This window comes from Salvelinus alpinus, chromosome 18 (genome assembly GCF_045679555.1).
Source record: "Salvelinus alpinus chromosome 18, SLU_Salpinus.1, whole genome shotgun sequence".
NCBI lineage: Eukaryota > Metazoa > Chordata > Actinopteri > Salmoniformes > Salmonidae > Salvelinus > Salvelinus alpinus.
In genome coordinates, this window is record NC_092103.1 from 38,270,587 (window position 1) to 38,289,251 (window position 18,665).

Here is an 18,665-nt window from a genome sequence, read left to right on the forward strand (position 1 = left end):
TCATCACTTAGGTAACACTCCGTATCCTGCTATAATATGCATTAAAAAGACATGTTCATGTAGCCTTGCTTATATTGAATTATTTCATGCCATGCATGTTGTCACTTTTGTGATAATGTTATTGCAGGATACGTGGAGTAACGGTTACCGTCACTTCTCTTCACTAGTAGTTTGATGGAAAAAGCCTATGCAAATCTGCTCTACCCTTTCCTTGGTTTGTGATTTGACAGTGCATTATCTTAGTCATTTAATGCACTGACATTTGAATAAAATGTAAACTGCATTTTGATAGTACTCTGGCCGCAAATCAAACATGTGAAAGTTCGTTTTGATCATTTAATTCAGACATGAATTCCTGAACTACAAGACAAAAAACACATGTTTTATGAAGTTGTAGGGATGTGTTTTAAAACAAATATTTTTTAGCTGCCCTGAACAGAAATATACTGAATGTGTTATACTGTCCAAGAAAATCTCAATTTCAAAAGTTAATATTGTTAACTCAAACCCAAATAAGGTGTTTGTAATAGGGGCTCCCGAGTGGCGCAGCGGTCTCAGGCACTGCATCTCAGTGCTAGAGGCGTCTTTACAGACCCTGGTTCGATTCCAGGCTGTATCACAACCGGCCGTGATTGAGGGTCCCAATTTGCCCAGCGTCGTTGGGGTTTGGCCAGGGTAGGCCGTCATTGTAAATACGAATGTGTTCTTAACTGACGTGCCTAGTTAAATAAAAATGTTAAAACAAATAATAAGCATGGCATAAAACGAATGTGGACATTAATAAATGCATTTGTATAGCTTCCAAAATATTTTTTACAATGGTGGGGGAGGTACAACTTCCATCTGCTTTGATTGGTCAATTTGGACTGCGAGAGGCTGTAAGAACCACGAGAGATGATGGCGTTAGGCCATTCTCTGAGCCAGTCCAAGCCTTAGAAGACGTTTCTTCTCTGGATGTACTTGGTGTGTCTTCAGCTTTGTTTTCTAGGCCTTCTGAATAGATGGACTCTTCCTCCACTTGAACCTCAGACCACAAGGACCTAACAATAGAGGTCCAGGCTGTCTGAGTAACTCCACTGTCCTCTTTTTCTTGTATTGATCCATTGGATCGATTCATCTCGTTATCGTCATCATCCCTCCTATTTTGCTCCACAGCTTTTGTCCATTTCTCCTCCTCTTCCACCTTTTCTTCTTCCTCTGGATTGTGAGCTGTTAGCAGATCCAGGGTGACACTCTGTAGGATGGGGAGCGTTAACACAACATATTTTACATTAACAACATGCTCAATGTCATACTCTGGATTCAAATGACTGGTGCAGGACAACCCATGGGTGTTAAAAGGATTAACATGGGCACCACCCATAAGCAGCGATGATCAACTGTTGGTCCAGCCTCACTATCTGCAGGGCAATGTGAAATGGAAACCAGGTATTGGTTGCACTGTACCTTGATGGTGCTTAGCATGACTCCTAGAACATCGCTTCCTTGGTATGACTGGTGCAGGCCGAACTCCTCTCTCAGAGAATGGAACACTCCGTTCATCACTCTCTTCACCTGGAGGGAACACATGTAAACCATTGAAACGATCACTGATCAGAGAGATGTAGGAATGAGAGCAATATAGAAGGTGGAAGTTAATTTCTCTTGGTGTTGCTCATTGGAGTAGTTTGTTAGAGCAAAGGTAGATAAAAAAAAAAAAAAAAATCAGTCCCCCCCACCCAAAGTCTGCTTTCTCTACTCCTGTAGTTCTTCACACTGGTCCTAGGGACATTTTAGTTTTTGCCCAAGCACTAAAAACCTGATTCCACTAATTAAAGGTTTGATGAGGTGATTAGTGGAATCAGGTGTATAGTGCTAGGGACAAACTAAAATGGTGGGTCCCCAGGACCAGGATTAAGAAACACTACTCCAATCACGTACAGACTAGTCTGAGGTGAATGTTGGAACACTCACCTGTTCTGCCATTGCATCCTGATTGGGCTGCTGGGCATGCCTCTTCTGCTCAACCAATAGCATTTCTAGCTGCTTCCTGGTGGTCTCTGCCCTGCTCTGTGCTGCCATATACTGAGAGCGAGAGAGCATTGGAATTCAACTGTTTGAATCGTTTACATTTCCTAATGTTTAGGGAGTGTGCACACTCAGTATGTCCTTCACCTGTTCCTGTAGTTCTGACAGTGTCCTGGCCAGAATGTCTCTCTGCTGTGTGATTTCTGCTAGCTCACGGCTATGTAGTTCCTTCTCATACCCACCCTGCTGCCAGTTCACATCCAGCACCACCTTTAGATAAACACACGTTTAAAGCCTGCAGGTTTAATGCTTTACATAATGTTAAGCATAATTACATGCAAATAATTATTAATAATAATGTTGGGTATGTAGCAACATTTCAACTGATATGGCTGGTATTTAGTCTGGATCATCGTGTGTGTGAGAGAGAGTGTGTGTGTGTATACCTGTTCCCCCTGCTCTACTTCTCCTCTCCTGGCCCTCAGGTTGTCAGTTTCCCTCTGGCTGCTCCTCCTCGCCTCCTCCACCTCCTCAGACAGACGCTGATGCTCACACTGCCACCTCCTCTTCCTCTCCGACAGCATCTGACAGAGACCGACAGTGTTACAAGATCAAGACCAAAGTCCAATTCCCATTCTCCCCCCCTTCTCCTCTGTGAAGTGTGATGGGGACTCCGACAGAGGTTATACCGCTTCCCACTCAATGAATTAAACGCATTGGATTAGTATAAATGAGGGGGAGTGAGTGAAAGTGAGCACACTTTGGGAACAAGGGGTATATTCAGAATTGGGTAAGTGTACTATATTCTGTAGAAGAAATGTCAGGGGATTATTTTTTATACCAAACAGTTATTACAAGAATACTGGCACCATGTGGGACAGTGGTATTGCAGCCTGATAATACTCATTGGTCCAGCCTGCTCGTCTCCACAGACACACACCTTGTCCAGGTTGCCTTTCCCAGCCCTCAGGTCCTGTAGCACCTCCTCCGTGTTGGCGATTCTCAGCTGCATCTCTTTACGTTTCAGTTTCTCTGTACGCCACTGGGCCTGCGCCCTCCCCTCTCCCTTCCTTAGCCCTGTACGCACGCACACACACCTCTTTAGTTAGCATGGTGTAATGACCCAATAGAACATTCCCAAAAGTTTAAACCATGCCCACCCGGCACGCTGGACACAACTCAAAAGATATTCAAAATTGTGTAGTCTCTCTAATAAACGGATCCAAGTGCAGTGGTTCTGCCAGTCCTGTACCTTCTACTAGTCTCTCTAATGAGCTGAACTGAGTACAGTGGCTCTCCCTGTCTTGCAGGGCTTGGCTGAGCTGTGTCTGCAGAGAGGAGACAGAGCGCTGCAGAGAGGACTCCAGCCGAAGCTTGGAGACCAGGGTGGAGTAGGCGGCTAGGTACTCTGTCAGGTGCGGCTGAGATGGAGAGAGAGACAGTAAGAGAGGTGGGGGGAGGGACTTAAGTGTGTGTGCATGTGTGTCTGAGACTGTGTGAATGTAGTAAGTTTCCTCTGCTCTTTCCTACCTTGTCCTGCTCTGCCTCCAGCAGGCTGGTCTGGTCCTGTTGGTTGCTGGTCTTCAGCACGTCTTTCCTCTGTTCCAACAGTAAACCACTCTGCTCCATACACCTGTCACACACACCATCTTTTTTTTTATCTCAGGATGTCTACAGATTCACATTCTATCTTCCCGTTGTTTTATTTACTTGGAAATACTGTGCAACCTTACCTAGCATTCACAGCGGCTAAGAAATGCATTGACATTAATTGGAAGGCTGGTTATCCTCCCACAATGGGAAGATAGAAATGCCATGACCCACTACATTTGATTTATTACCAGATGAAGAGTATACCAGGCGACTTTCATAAGGTGTGGAGGCCTTGTATTGAATACCGTAAGACAAAAAGGAGTCTGTTTTGAAAACATACCCATGTCAGGGTGGATACCTCTTTAGGCCGCTCTGTCCTGGCCCTGGGGGTCTACCGTCCTGTGGATTGTCACTCTGGCTCTGGCCTAGTACACATGTTTCACTAAGCTCCTGAAGTGTGGGTGTGTTAGGTTTGGGGTGCTGCAGGGCGGTGGACCCCTAGGGACAGGGCGACAAACTTCTATTGGTGTAAGTAATGAGAGTTCTACATTATCCTCATGAGATGAATCATATGGAGGCTGAGGTGTTGATGTGTGTACATGTAAACTATGTGTATGTTTATTTTATTCAACTTTGGTTTCCAAACCTTTTCCTTGTGAAATTATAAATAAATTGACTGTGATATGTATGAATTGTAATATATTTCATTTAATCTTTTCACAGATTGTTTCATATTGAAACATTTAAATTGCACAACAATTCCATGTGAATCTGATAACTAGAATGTGTAGACTTTCCCAGATACAGTTTATGTCGTCCTGTCATCAGTCATAATGTCTCAGATGACAACCGAACTGACATCATATTCATTAAGTACCAACGCATGTTTTCAACTGGTTCTATTACCGAAATATGGTTCCTTTCCCCCCACTTGTTTGATGTTCCCAGACTCTCTATGTTTAACAAAGGCTATTCAAGAGTCCTTCCGTAGTCAGAGAGAGAGGAAAGGGAGAAAGGTATTTATTGGGGGGGTGGGGGGGTCATACACCTTACCCACAGGCCAACGTCATGACAACAGTATCAGTCAAAAGTTTGTACACACCTACTCATTCCAGGATTTTAATTTTTTATTATTTTCTACATTCTAAAATAATAACACATATGGAATAATGTAGTAACTCCAAAAAGTGTTTAACAAATCAAAATATATTTGAGATTTTTCAAAGTAGCCACCCTTTGCCTTGGTGACAGCTTTGCACACTCTTGGAATTCTCTCAACCAGCTTCATGAGGTAGTCACCTGGAATGCATTGCAATTAATAGGTGTGCTTTGTTAAAAGTAAAATTTGTGGAATTTCTTTCCTTCTTAATGTGTTTCAGCCAATCAGTTGTGTTGTGACAAGGTAGGGGTGGTATACAGAAAATAGCCCTATTTGGTAAAAGACCAAGTCCATATTATGGAACAGCTCAAATAAGTGAAGAGAAACTACAGTCCATCATTACCATTACTTCAGGACATGAAGGTCAGTCAATCCATAAAATGTCAAGAACTTAGCAAATTTCTTCAAGTGCAGTCACAAAAACCATCAAGCGCTATGATGAAACTGGCTCTCATGAGAACCGCCACAGGAAAGGAAGACCCAGAGTTACCTCAGCTGCAAAGGATAACTTCATTAGAGTTAACTGCCTCAGAAATTGCAGCCCAAATAAATGCTTCACAGAGTTTAAGTAACAGACATCTCAACATCAATTGTTCAGAGGAGACTGCATGAATCAGGCCTTCATGGTCGAATTGCTGCAAAGAAACCACTACTAAAAGGACACCAATAAGAAGAAGAGACTTGCTTGGGCCAAGAAACACGAGCAATGGACATTAGACCGGTGGAAATCTGTCCTTTGGTCTGATGAGTCCAAATTTGAGATTTTTGGTTCCAACCGCCGTGTCTTTGTGAGACGCAGAGTAGGTGAACGATCTCCACATGTGTGGTTCCCCCCGTGAAGCATGGAGGAGAAGGTGTGATGGTGCTTTGCTGGTGACACTGTCAATGATTTATTTAGAATTCAGGCTAACTTAACCAGCATGGCCACCACAACATTCTGCAGTGATAAGCCATCCATCCGGTTTGCGCTTAATAGGTCTAGCATTTGGTTTTCAACAGGACAATGACTGAAAACAGACCTCCAGGCTGTGCAAGGACAATTTGACCAATAAGGAGAGTGATAAGTGCTGCATCAGTTGACCTGGTCTCCACAATCAACCGACCTCAACCCAATTGAGATGGTTTGGGATGAGTTGGACCGCAGAGTGAAGGAAAAGCAGCCAACAAGTGCTCAGAATGTGGGAACTGCTTCAAGACTGTTGAAAAAGCATTCCTCATGAAGCTGGTTGAGAGATTGCAAAGAGTGTAAAAAGTTGTCATCAAGGCAAAGGGTAGCTACTTTGAAGAACCTCAAATATAAAATATATTTTGATTTGTTTAACACTCTTTTGGTTACTACATGATTCCATATGTGTTATTTCATAGTTTTGATGTCTTCACTATTATTCTACAATGTAGAAAATAGTAACAATAAAAGAAAAACCCTTGAATGAGTAGGTGTGTCAACTTTTGACTGGTACTGTATATATATATATATATTTTTTTTTTTCAATCTACAGAATCCATTGAACAAGCACACACACACACACACACAGTACAGTACACACAGACCTCTGGTTCTGCTCGAGGAGTTCTCTGATCTTCCAGTTCTGCTCCTCCACTCGGGTGCTCTTCTCCAGAACCATCTCCTTTAGAAACAAGTTCTCCTGTGGAACCCAAATGGAGAAGTTATAATGGTCAATGCCTATCAGGTAATTGCTTTCACCAGTCCTACTCTTCCCCACACCAGTGCAGTTGAAGGATGGCAGACCAGGACAATAATTTTTTTTTTCTCCCAGACCAGTGCAGAATGAGGGAGAGCAGAAAAGGAGGAGGACACTGTAGATTAGTGGGACAGTTGACTGACCTGGGTGATTCTCTGGATGTTGTGCAGGATCATGGCTGTTTCCATGGACACCGAGGACAGACCCAGAGAGTTGCCGCCACCATGCTTCTGGAGCTCATCCACCTGGTATAAAATATGTTAACATGACTTAAAACTGTTACAATGCTTTATTACTTGTTACAAGCATGTATGAGGCTATGAGCCCTTATAATGTCTCAGTTTGACAGGATCATTATGACATTAAAAGAAATTACGAGGAGGTCATACATACTTACACAAAACAATGCAATACAAGAAAGTGTTACCAGAACAACAAACAAGTCCACTGCTGACCTTGGAGACCAACAGATTGATTTTATCTGCCACTTTCCCCACAGCCTGTCCGATCTCAGTGTTGTGCTGTCGCACCTCCGTCATCAACAAGGAAGTGACGTCACTAGGTGCTAGACGGGTCAAATGTGGTTTTAGATAAAAGCTTGAAAACATATTACAATAGTATGTCTGCCATACTGCACTTAGACAAGGTGACCGTGAAAATTTTATTTTCATTACCCTGGTATGAAACTGCATGATGAGGGTGGAACTGACCAAGGTAGGACGGACCAAAGGCAGACTGAAAGGATGGGTATGGCTGTGAATGGAGTAGTACCAAAGTACGTCGTTAAATGGGGGGGGGGGGGGGGGGGAGGGATAAGCATATTGGATCATTTCAAATTTACCCTTTGGAGATCAATATTGGTTATTCAATTAAAATTCAATACCTGGAAGGCATGACTGCTTCCACCACAGTCCACAGCCTGTGGGACCACTGTCTCCATAAACACTGGTTGCTGGGCAGCAGTTGGCACAACGACCTCAGGCACTGAAACAGAAAATATAACCCTGAATATAAGCAAATGACTGGTGGATCTACCAAACATATGGATGTAAATGGACACTGAACTAGAGGTCTTACCTGCATGGACAGGGGGTGCAGCTGACATCTGGACTGGCTGGGGGAGCAGACAGTGATGTGAAGGGTGAGATTCACTTGGGTCCTGCAGGGTGACACAGATACAGACACAGAAGAATATTAACAGGTCAGTGGCACAGTCATGGGTGTCAAACATGACAAAGGTTTGTAGGTTGTACTCCTTTTCCAGCATACCTGGCAAACAGGTTCCAAAATAAAAGCATTAACTTGGTCAAAAACTGGAATTGTGGGAATGCACAATTCCATACAGAACAGAAGGCACACACACACACAGACAGACACACAGACAGACTCACTATGGAGCCCACCTCTGTCTTGGAGTCACTGTGGTCTGGCTGGGCGGAGATGGCTCCTGTTGGGAAGGGCAGCATGGGCTGACCCATCTTGGCCATATGAGAGATCAACTTGGCTTTGGCTGTATCCGGCTGCTGTATGTAAGATAATACTGTTTGAGAGAGATTGTGTCTGTTTGACTGTGAGTGAGTGAGTTTGTGTGCGCAAATGTGAGTGAAAATGTGTGTGTGTAAGCATGCAAAGAAGTTAAACTAAATGAAAATAACACTCACTATCAGTTGCTCATTTATTGAATTGGGTTTCACATTCAGAGGCTTCCCCCTATTGGCAGAAAAGTCAAAGAGTTAACCTGCCATCTGACCTCCAAATAAAAAACCCTCCTAACTCCCCCACTGAGGAACAGTGAAGGTAGTGGTACATACCTGGGCTCTGCTGGGATAGAGGTGGGGGGCTGAGACTGAGGGGACATCCCAAAGCCCAGACTGTCCACACTTGGGGAGGGGGAGTTGGTGGTTAATCCCCCATTCTGTCGCTCCGACCCACTGTCCTTAGCAAACTTCACCTAAATACACCACACAGAGTTAGAACATCTAGACAGCCATCTTTAGCCAATTACGCCCTCTAGCTTCGGTACACAAACAGTTCCACGTGGCTACAGTGAGATACTGTTTGACGTTTGAAACTGAATGTGTGAGTGTGTGTGTGTGTGCGCCCACCCGGCGGATCTCCACATTGTAGACCAGTGTGCTGGAGGGGACGCGGTTGGGGATGCCCTTTGACCCATAGCTTAGGGTGGGGGGCACAATATGGAGGCGACGCCCAGTTTTCTGCATCCCTACCATCCCGTCCTCCAATCCCTAAAGAGAGAGAGATAGGAGAGAGAGAAACATCACATTCTTCTATATTTGTTTTTTTCTGTAAGCATGAAGTTGCCTCACTATGTGTTGTGATGTCATATTGCTGAGTTGACCACCACACCAGTGGAGGCTGGTGGATAAAGGTATAGGAGGATGGGCTCATTGTAATGGCTGGAATGGAATAAATGGAATGGAGTCAAACAGGTGGTTTCCATACGTTCCATACGTTCCATACGTTCCCGTCTTCCTATAGCTCCTCCCACCAGCCTGGTCTACAACCTACCTTAATGGCTTTACCGGTGCCAAGTTTCACTCTCAGCAGCTTGTCTTTGCCCACGTTGGAGTCAAACATCTGACACACAGAAAACAATATAATACATTCAGCTGAATGGTGATCAAATTGGCATTGACATGCACTGTGAAGAGGATAAGTGAGTGAGAGAAAGAGAGAAATAGGACAGTCACACAAACGCATTCACTGGAAGAAAAAAAAAAACTACAATTCTTGTTGTAAAATCCATGCCCTTTAGACTCTCTCCAGACAATAGTAAACAAGGTGGGAGAGAGTTCAGCCATGTAACGGGTTAAGTGCTCAAGGAAGAGAAAAGTGGGTGGGGACAACAATGTTCTATTAAACATCACTTCAAAGAAGTAAATCTAAAGATTTAACTAGGCCTCCTCTATTCCTCTCTGATAAAACATTTACTAGGGTCAGCCTTATCTGGGCCTCATCTGGGCCTCTTGAAAGCACAGAGACATTCCCAACAGAGGTGAGACGGATTTTTCCAAACTCTATTGCTTGCTGCATATGTTTAAGGCCCTGTGATATACACAGCAATTTTTTAAATCATGAATTATATACATTATGGCCGCTGATTCATGATAACTCGATCATAACCCAAAATATAAGGTTGCTTTACTCCATTGTTTGTAAGCTATGTCATAAACATACATTAATGTACAGCTTCAAATTGTCTAGAAACTATCATGTTGACCTTGTCCTTTTGTTTTTTTTCTCCATATAGTAGATATAATTAGGTGGTTAAATTTCTCCAGCCCCATCCCTCTGTTCTATAGCATTTTGTGGTTTTGTCAATGAAGACCCATAATATGAATATCTAAGGATGTGCACAATGTTGCCCTGTAAAGGTAAAACCATGCTTTACAATTGGTTAGGATCCATGTGTCACGATTTGTTACGATCACATAGGGATCGCAACATCGTACCATGTTGACTCAAACTGAAATGATCTCGAACTGACTGATAATGGTTTCACCTTCAGTTTAGATATGGCCACCTCCGGCAGTCTGCTGTCTGGGGAGCACTTCCTGTGCTCCATCTGTCTGCATGTGTTCACTGAGCCAGTAACCATTCCATGTGGACAACTTCTGCATGGCCTGTATCAAAGAGTACTGGGATAGTAGTGACCCTTGCCGGCGTCCCATGTGTTTGGAGAAATTCGACAGGAAACCGGAGCTTTGCATCAATACTCTCATTTCTGAGATGGCTACTCAGTTCAGGAAGTCAGTTCAAGGGAAAGCCACCAAGCCTAGACCAAGGCCCAGCCCAAAGCCCTGCTCAACCCCTAGAAGTTTCCTGTGACATCTGTACTGGGACAACGCTCAAGTCCCTGAAGTCCTGCCTGGTGTCTGACATCTTTCCGTGAGACTCACTTGAAGCCTCAGAGAGTCACCGGTTAAAAGAGACAAGCTGATCGACCCTGTGGAGAACCTGGAAGACAGGATGCGTAAGAAGCACGAGAGACTCCTGGATCTGTTCTGTTGAAGTGACCAGACATGTCTGCGTGTGTTTTGCTTGAAAACAGACCACATGACACTGTCCCTCTAGAGAAGAGTATAGAGAGAAAATGGCTAAACTAGGAAAGGTTATGGCAGAGGTAGACCAGAAGATGCTTACAAGATAGAGTAAGGTTGAGGAGATCAAACACTCATATCTCAGCAAGAGAAATGGAAAGAGACAACGTGCAGGTCTTCACTGCCCTGGTGCTCTCCATTGAGAGAAGCCAGGTAGAAATCATTGAGGTGATTGAGGAGAGGCAGAAAGCAGCAGAGGCAAGCTGAAGGGCTCATTAAAGAGCTGGAGCAGGAAATCACTGAGCTACAGAGGAGAAGCAATGAGCTGGAACAGCTCTCACACACTCAGGGCCACCTTCAACTCCTCCAGAGGTTCTCATCCCTGTGCAGCCCTCCACCCACCAAGGACTGGTCTGAGATCAGTGTTCACAGTGATTGGTGTCTGGGGACTGTGAGGAGAGCTGTGTGCTGGAGGAGACACTTGTGAGTGAAGTGAAGAGGTTTGGTGATGTTGAGCTGGAGGGAATTCAGCAGTAGATGTGACCCTGGACCCTGATACAGCACCTCCTTACCTCATCCTGTCTAGGATGGGAAGCAAATTAAAAACAGAGGCAAAGAACATGATCTCCCAAACTACCCAGAGAGGTTTGATTATTTTGTCAATGTCCTTGGAATTGAGGGGTTCTCTTCAGGGAGATTTTACTATGAGGTTATGGTTACGGGCAATACTGAGTAGGATTTAGGAGTAGACAGTGAGTCTGTCAACAGGAAGAGGGATGTAACACCAAGGCCTCAGAATGGATACTGGACTATGCAGAGGTATGGGTGTGAGTACAAAGCCAGTGACACCTACCCTGTCCCCATCTTTCTGAGAGACACACCACAGAAGGCGGGGGTGTTAATGGATTGTGAGGAGGGTCAGGTCTCCTTTTATGATGTGGAGGCCTGGTCTCATATCTACTCTTTCACTGACTGCAACGTCAGAAACGCTCTATCCATACCTTGGCCCAAATCCTAATCCTGATGGTGAAATCTTCCCTCTGATCATCTCTACATTCAAAGTCAGACTTAAATTCACAAATTGTACAATGGAGTGGTTATTCACATTATTATCAGCATTTGTCAGTCTGTTTGACATGACGAGTATAGGACCATACTAGGCTAAGCTACTGGTCAGAAAGTTTGAGTCATAATTTCTGCCAGCACGATCCTCATTAGGTAAACTAATGAGCACCGTACGAGGAAGGGTGCATTGTGGAAATATAGGATCCAGCATCTAGAATATCAGTATATTGTCAATGTTTGAATATCTTCTGATCTTTTGCATTTAAAAAATAAATAAATTATAAAGCCACAAATCAAATTGCCCAATGCTCTGAGCTTTTCTGAGCCTTTATTCATTTTGTCACAAGCAGTTGATTTTGTCAGAACCAGTTGATTTTCTCTGAATACAGCACAATTATTTTGGCTGTATTCAGAGTTATTTGTCACCTGTCCGATGTTGTGATTCTGTAGAAGCCAGCCTGTGAAGGCCACCTCTACCGTGTCACCATAGTCCACCGCCTGTCCCTCTCCTAACAGCAGGTCCTGGGTCAGTAGTGTATCTACAGTGGTCTCACTGTTCCATCTGGCCACACACAGCTGTAATGGTGGGTAAAGGTTTAAACATTAAAACAAGTCAATGGATTTTTACTGTGTGCAAATAACTCAATAAAACAAACTATCCATGTGTCCATCCATCTGTTTTTCCAGAGCCATATATAGAGATCTATATACACAGTGTACAAATCATTATGCACACATGAATCCAGGTGACAGCTAAGATCCCTTATTAATGTCACTTGTTAAATCCTCTTCAAATCAGTGTAGATGAAGGGGAGACATGTTAAAGAAGGATTTTTAAGCCTTGAGACAAGTTAAGTGCCTTTGAACGGGGTATGGTTGTAGATTCCAGACGCACCGGTTTGTGTCAAGAATTGCAATGCTGCTGGGTTTTTCATGCTCAACAGTTTCCTGTGAATGGTCCACCACCCAAAGGATATCCAGCCAACTTGACACAATTGTGGGAAGCATTGGAGTCAACATGGACCAGCATCCCTGTGGAACGCTTTTGACACCTTGTAGAGTTCATGCCCTGACGAATTGAGGCTGTTTTGAGGGTCAAAGGGGGTGGGATGCAACTCAATATTAGGAAAGCGTTCTTAATGTTTTGTACACTCCGTGTATACCTGTCTAGTATGAGAAAAAAAATTACTTCCGTCGTTCACCTCTTTGCAAAAGTCCACTCCAGCTTTCTCAGAGTCAAACATCAGGGACCAGTTGTGCCTCAGGTCATCGTAGAATGTTCCATAGTTACCTGGCTGAACCTGAGAAGTCAAATCAGATATAGTCTAGGTAAAACACACCACACACACAGTTAAAACTACACAAGCATGTACACATCATGGGAAGATGTACTACTCACTGTGAAGATGAATCCTAGATGGATCTTGGCAGTTGTGATTGGTTTCTGTTGGCTTCCATAAAGCAGGATCATGTACTGAAGAAGACAATCAAGACGAGATGAAAAAGACAGACAAATGACTAGGCAAACAAACTTGATGTGTGCATGAACAGAATAAACTTGGGTCCCACTTTACAATAACATGTATTTATGTGGTAGTTACAAAGGCAGGCTTACATTATGTTTTACACAATCTTTTTATGCAATAGTTTGTATCACTTTTCTACCTTTTGGTTATGATCAAGTGTAGTAGATTTGTAAACAAACTCAATTTAAAATGTGGCTAAAACTCTTGCCATAGATTTATTACTGTATCAAGACATATTAAAACAATTTATCATGAGCCTTTTTCACCCTACACTAAAACAGCCTAGAGTATCTCAAGATCATACAATTAACTGAGTCACATATTTCTTATTAAGTGGTTAGAGCAGAATACATGACCCTGCATTAATTGAGTTGGAAAATCATATGATTAAATGTAAACAGTGCATGACTTGGGGCGGAGCTCACAAGCACCTCAAATGTTCTACTGCTTGAGTTCCGGCACCTCTTATAGAATATTCACTTAAAAAACATTGCAGAGTTCCAGCACCAAAATAAAAACAGCACTCAAAATGAGTACCAGCACCCATTTCAGTCCAAGCACTGAATGTGAAGAGATGGAGACTTCCTTTTCACGTCACCTGGACTTTGTTTATTCTTAACGGACACCAGTTTTACATATCCTTCACAGCTCAAGTACCTCTCTGGTTGGATGATTTCCCAGGATAGCAGCGCCCACCTTCCCCTGTTTTGTGTACTGGCCATTCACACTGCAAACACAAAACCATGACGACAAGATCAAACAGGACCTGTGAACACAACAACAAACACACGCATATGCTCTCACGCACGCACCACCTCAAGCACACTAGTAATGGACATACTCACATACACATTCAACTCTGAGAGAGACATATCAACTCTATCTAGTGATATGGATTTCAGGTGCTTGTTGGTGGACATACTCACAAGCGGAATGCATGAACAGCAGTAGCCAAAAGGACAGAAGGAGTTGATGCAGGCTTTTGAGGAGATGGGCCTTTGAAAACACACACAGAGTTAACAAAAAAACAAAACAGGCAGACCATATTCAAACACTTCCATAACGTGAACTTTTGCACCAATCCATTAATGTATGGATTGGAAGAATTGCATTAGCGTTTACACGTGGTCTGAAGTCTGTTTAAACTTTACAAGCCACAATACTGAAGAAATGCATCCTTCCTGCTGTCTAGGAGTCATAACTTTCATCTATCCAATCATGTCGGATCAGTGTTTACGTCAAAGGGAGGAAGGAAGGACGGAATGGATTTCACCAGTGTTTAAACAGGGCCTCGGACTTGTCTTACTCAGAGCGGTGGGGGTTTTCTTCGGTTGTTTGGGGGCTCTGAACTGGAAGGACTCGTTGCCCTGACTGGCAGCCTGATCCAGATCAAAGAGAGAGGCTAGCTTTGCTCTGTCAACACACAAACACAATGATACTGTATATGGGTAATTCCAAAATATCAGAATTGCACTGAGACTGATTTTTCACTTTAAAATGTATGCCAAACAAAAACCGTTGAATTAAAAAGTTTAACAAACCATACAACTATGCACAAGGAATACTTTTAACTATTTACACAGAACATTTTACAGAAACACATTTACTGGAAGAACTAGGCAGATGCAAAGTTTGGTAACATTTTATTTTATTTTTTACAAGTCCACCTTTTTCCAAAACTTTGTTAAATCCATGTACAGTGCCTTCAGAAAGTATTCACATCCCTTTTCACATTTAGTCGTGTCACAGCCTGAATTTAATTTATTACATTTAGAAGAAAAAAATTGTCACTGGCCTACACACAATAGCCCATTATGGCAAAGTGGAATGATGTTTTTCCAAATGAATAAAAATGAGTCAATAACAACATCTTGAGTCAATAAGAAATCAACCCCTTTGTCATGGCAAGCCTAGAATTCAGGAGTAAGACCTTGCTTAACAAGTCATAATAAATTGCATGGACTCACTGTGTGAAATAATAGTGTTTGACATTATTTTTTTAATGACTACCTCATCTCTGTACCCTACACATAAAACTATATGTAAGGTCCCTCAGTCAAGCAGTAAGGTTACTCCACAATACTAACCTAATTGACAGAGTGAAAAGACCGAAATCTGTACAAAACATGCATCCTTTGGGTGATAAAACCTAAAGAGCATTCCAGAGAACATGAGCTAATGGTTCTGTTCTATGCTGTACCAGGGAGAGACGGTTCCCTTTTGGAGTAAGGGGGCCAGACACTGGTCTTTACAATGAAAACTGTTGACACAGCAGTAACTGTCTGCTATGTTTTATAGATATCTTTCATACAAATCTTAACCTTTGTGAACTGTACCTAAGATCTGTGGTTCGTCAGTGTAAGTTGAGAGGGGTGTATCTTGGCTATAAAAGATTTGTACTTTTCTGTTGGTACTTTTCAATGGTTCATTAGAGATAGCGCATCATTGAAAGTCAAAAAATGCTATTGCAAAGCTTATTATTATTAAAGATGTTGTTTAAGTATAACTCTGACTGGTGTGTAGTTTGTAACTCTCCTCATTTGGTAAAGCAGAAATATGCCACCACACAACCGAAGTCAGCCTAAAAAGGCACCTGGCCCGCCACAAGGAGTAGCTAAAGCGAGATGAGTGAAGTAAAGCCCCCCCGGCCAAACCCGGACGCTGGGCCAATTGTGCGCAACCCTATGGGACTTCCGGTCACGGCCAGTTATGACACAGACTGGGATCTAACCCGGGTCTGTAGTTATGCCTCAAGCACTGCCTTAGACCGCTGCGCCACTCACGATGTCTGTATGTGTATTTTCAGTAACAGAATTTCAAGGCACAAGGCAATGTTTCTTAAACTTACAGAAGGCAGAATAATTTCACCAAAACTAAATAGAAGTGTTGATATTAGCTGGCAGGGGTCTTCACCTCAACATTGTGTTTGGATGCATTTCTAATACCTTTTCAGACCGTTTCCTGGTAGATGTTTTCTGAGACCCCCTTTCCATCTGTTTGACCACAAATCAAAGTCTTTCCTAATTCAATTTTTTTGGGATGGATAATGGTTGAAAAATGCATGTGTATGCCTTAAAACTTCTCAGAACGTGTCTCTTAGCTTTCATTTGACATTCTCCTATAAACTTCACATGTTGGTGCTCAGGGACATGTTGGTGCTCATGGGTCCATTAAGTCATGTTGGTGCTCATGGGTCCATTAAGTCATGTTGGTGCTCATGGGTCCATTAAGACATGCTGGTACTCATGGGTTAATTTACATGGAACTGACCATATGTGTATGGCAACAATACATACAAGTTTTAGTGTGCGTGTGCAAATGCACGCACGAACACACAATGTATGTGCATGTATGGGAACTTACACAAGCATGAGTATGTTTTGATCACTTCATCACAACGCGTAGCTTGGAATGACACAATCTAGTCGAAACAATGCAATCCACTCACAGCCCAATGAAGAGGTAGCAGAGACGATGATGGCATCAACACAGGGTTAAATACTTGTATCATGATTTGTATCATCACCATTCAGTCACTTAGTATCTGTTTGGATGTAAACAATTCTATCATAGCTTGCCTATCATCCTAACCTTACTTCCCGGGGTAGAGAGAAGAGACAGCATAGCTTTCTAGTTGTTTGCTTAGGTGATTGATTCAATTCGCTCACATTACATTTCGATTAGAAGCCAATATTATCCAGAGCAACATAAAATATCATAGACAGTCGGTGCCCAGCATGAATGTTTGCATGAAAGTTGAACAAGTCTTTTCTGGTATAATGTGATGCGCTACAAGACAATAGGCTACAAATGAACATGATCTCTACTATGCAAAACATTTTCCACATATTCCAAAGATTAGAAAAGAGAAAAACACTACTGACATTCTTCAAAATATAACCTTTCCTCACCCTCTGTGCTAAATGCAATATAAAAGTGCATTACTAGGAGGGAACATCAGACCCACATGACATAAACATGACATCCCCAGGCAAGCCTATCCACTCTCTATAGAGATCAGCATCCCATGACATCTATTAAACCCACCCCTGGTGGCCCCTTCCTCAAGAAAGCTAAAACATATTTTTAACTACAGCAGCACTCAAAGCAGTGAACCTTTGGTTAAATAAACTCAACACTCAACCAATAGACAAACAGCCAGTCACCCCATCTTTACTTACCGGATAGGTTATCTCTAGTCTCACACTCCAGACCTCTGTGCACAATAGCCTAGGGATGAGGTTAGGTTCTCTCTCAAAGAACACAGAACATACTGACCCATGGAACTCCCACCACAGGTAGTCAGTATGCCACACTGCAGACATTGTCACCCGTTTGTAGCTTCTGACAGAGGCCCTGTGCCAGAAGAAGAAGACACCGAGAAGGGGAGGGCAGGTAGGAGAGGAGCTGGCTGGCAAACAGATTGTGTGCCCTGCCAGGTCTCTCTCTCCTCCTCATGGTCCCATATAGCAGTATGGTCCATGCTGCTATGGTGCCATACCCGAAAACATTGTTAGAAAGCATAGGTGGTCTAATTGGTATATTCCCATTCATTGTTTTCCCTACCATTGCATAGGTGGGACAGGCTTCTCAGCCTAGCTCTGTCACATCCCAAGTAAGCGATAATCAACGAGGGGCTATGAGTTCATTATTTTCCCAGAGTCCCTTGTTGATTATCCCTTACATAATCCATTGGTTTAAATTGAATGGTTTTTGTTTTAAAAGGAGGCCCTAGATGTTGATGTGGTGGCTTTTATTGCACTCCGCTTGGAAATATTTGGAGGGAAACACTGTTGACACTTCTTGGAAGAACACGTATAGGCTAGTAGTAACAAACATTATACACCACATATTTTAGTGGAGGTTTGTTTAGTCTACCCAAGCTATGAGGCTCTCACACATTCCACCAAATGAGTTTCCCCAAATTCAATAATGCCACCTTTGATTGAGTCCATAGGGCACCACTGTTTCAACATAGCCACTTATCTCCAGACTCACAAATTCTAGTTAAGATTTATCCAATGCACGTGGTTAAGGACTGCAACACAATTTGGGAGGAAGATGAGATATATATCTAAATCACTATTTAATTCTATATTATTTTTAGGCTTGCAACACTACTTTTCAATTATTTGAATTGTTTTCATGCATCTCTAAATATAGTCTGTAGCCTAATAAACGTTGATACTGTTAGTTACATTGTAACACATTGTAAACGTTGTTTCTTTTTTAAAACAATGAAAAACATGACTTTTCCCTCTTCTCAGTGTATGAAGAATGATCCAATCAAAAGACAATGCGCTTCGCAAACTAATAAAAAAAAACTGCACATGCATTTACTTTTTCTCTGTAAACTCACCCGCCTTTAGGCAACAGAAAATCCCCTTCTTGATAACCGCAAAACATGTCTAGAAGTCTGTGTCGTACCTTTCGAATAGAAAAATACAGGGGTATTTTATGTCTAGCGAAACATCACACACAAACAACACGTTCAAGTGATTAACTTCAAACACGCCTCCATCCTTCATTTCATGTAGAATGGCCTCAGCTG

The 18,665-nt window shown here is 42.7% G+C and overlaps 1 protein-coding gene across 5 annotated transcripts; it reads right to left on the reverse strand.

Annotated features, from left to right (window-relative positions):
• Positions 1-322: 322 nt before the first annotated feature.
• Positions 323-18,622, reverse strand: fkbp15a (FKBP prolyl isomerase family member 15a). Of its 5 annotated transcripts, none has more exons than XM_071351245.1 (26): positions 18,474-18,622; positions 14,421-14,527; positions 14,041-14,110; positions 13,772-13,841; positions 12,988-13,062; positions 12,791-12,889; positions 12,015-12,164; positions 8,992-9,060; positions 8,568-8,708; positions 8,274-8,413; positions 8,124-8,172; positions 7,854-7,982; positions 7,540-7,621; positions 7,346-7,446; positions 7,137-7,215; positions 6,918-7,027; positions 6,606-6,707; positions 6,311-6,405; positions 3,538-3,640; positions 3,260-3,428; positions 2,948-3,084; positions 2,454-2,591; positions 2,155-2,277; positions 1,954-2,064; positions 1,447-1,554; positions 323-1,234 (listed from the first exon to the last, which is right to left on the reverse strand). In XM_071351245.1, the coding sequence occupies exons 1-26, from the start codon at positions 18,518-18,520 to the stop codon at positions 857-859; spliced, it is 2,982 nt and encodes a 993-aa protein (XP_071207346.1). In that variant the 5' UTR covers positions 18,521-18,622; the 3' UTR covers positions 323-856. The 5 variants fall into 5 exon arrangements, with proteins under 5 accessions (XP_071207346.1, XP_071207348.1, XP_071207345.1 ...); XM_071351247.1 differs by having other exon boundaries at positions 7,866-7,985; XM_071351244.1 differs by having other exon boundaries at positions 7,854-7,985.
• Between the last annotated feature and the right edge of the window lie 43 nt (positions 18,623-18,665).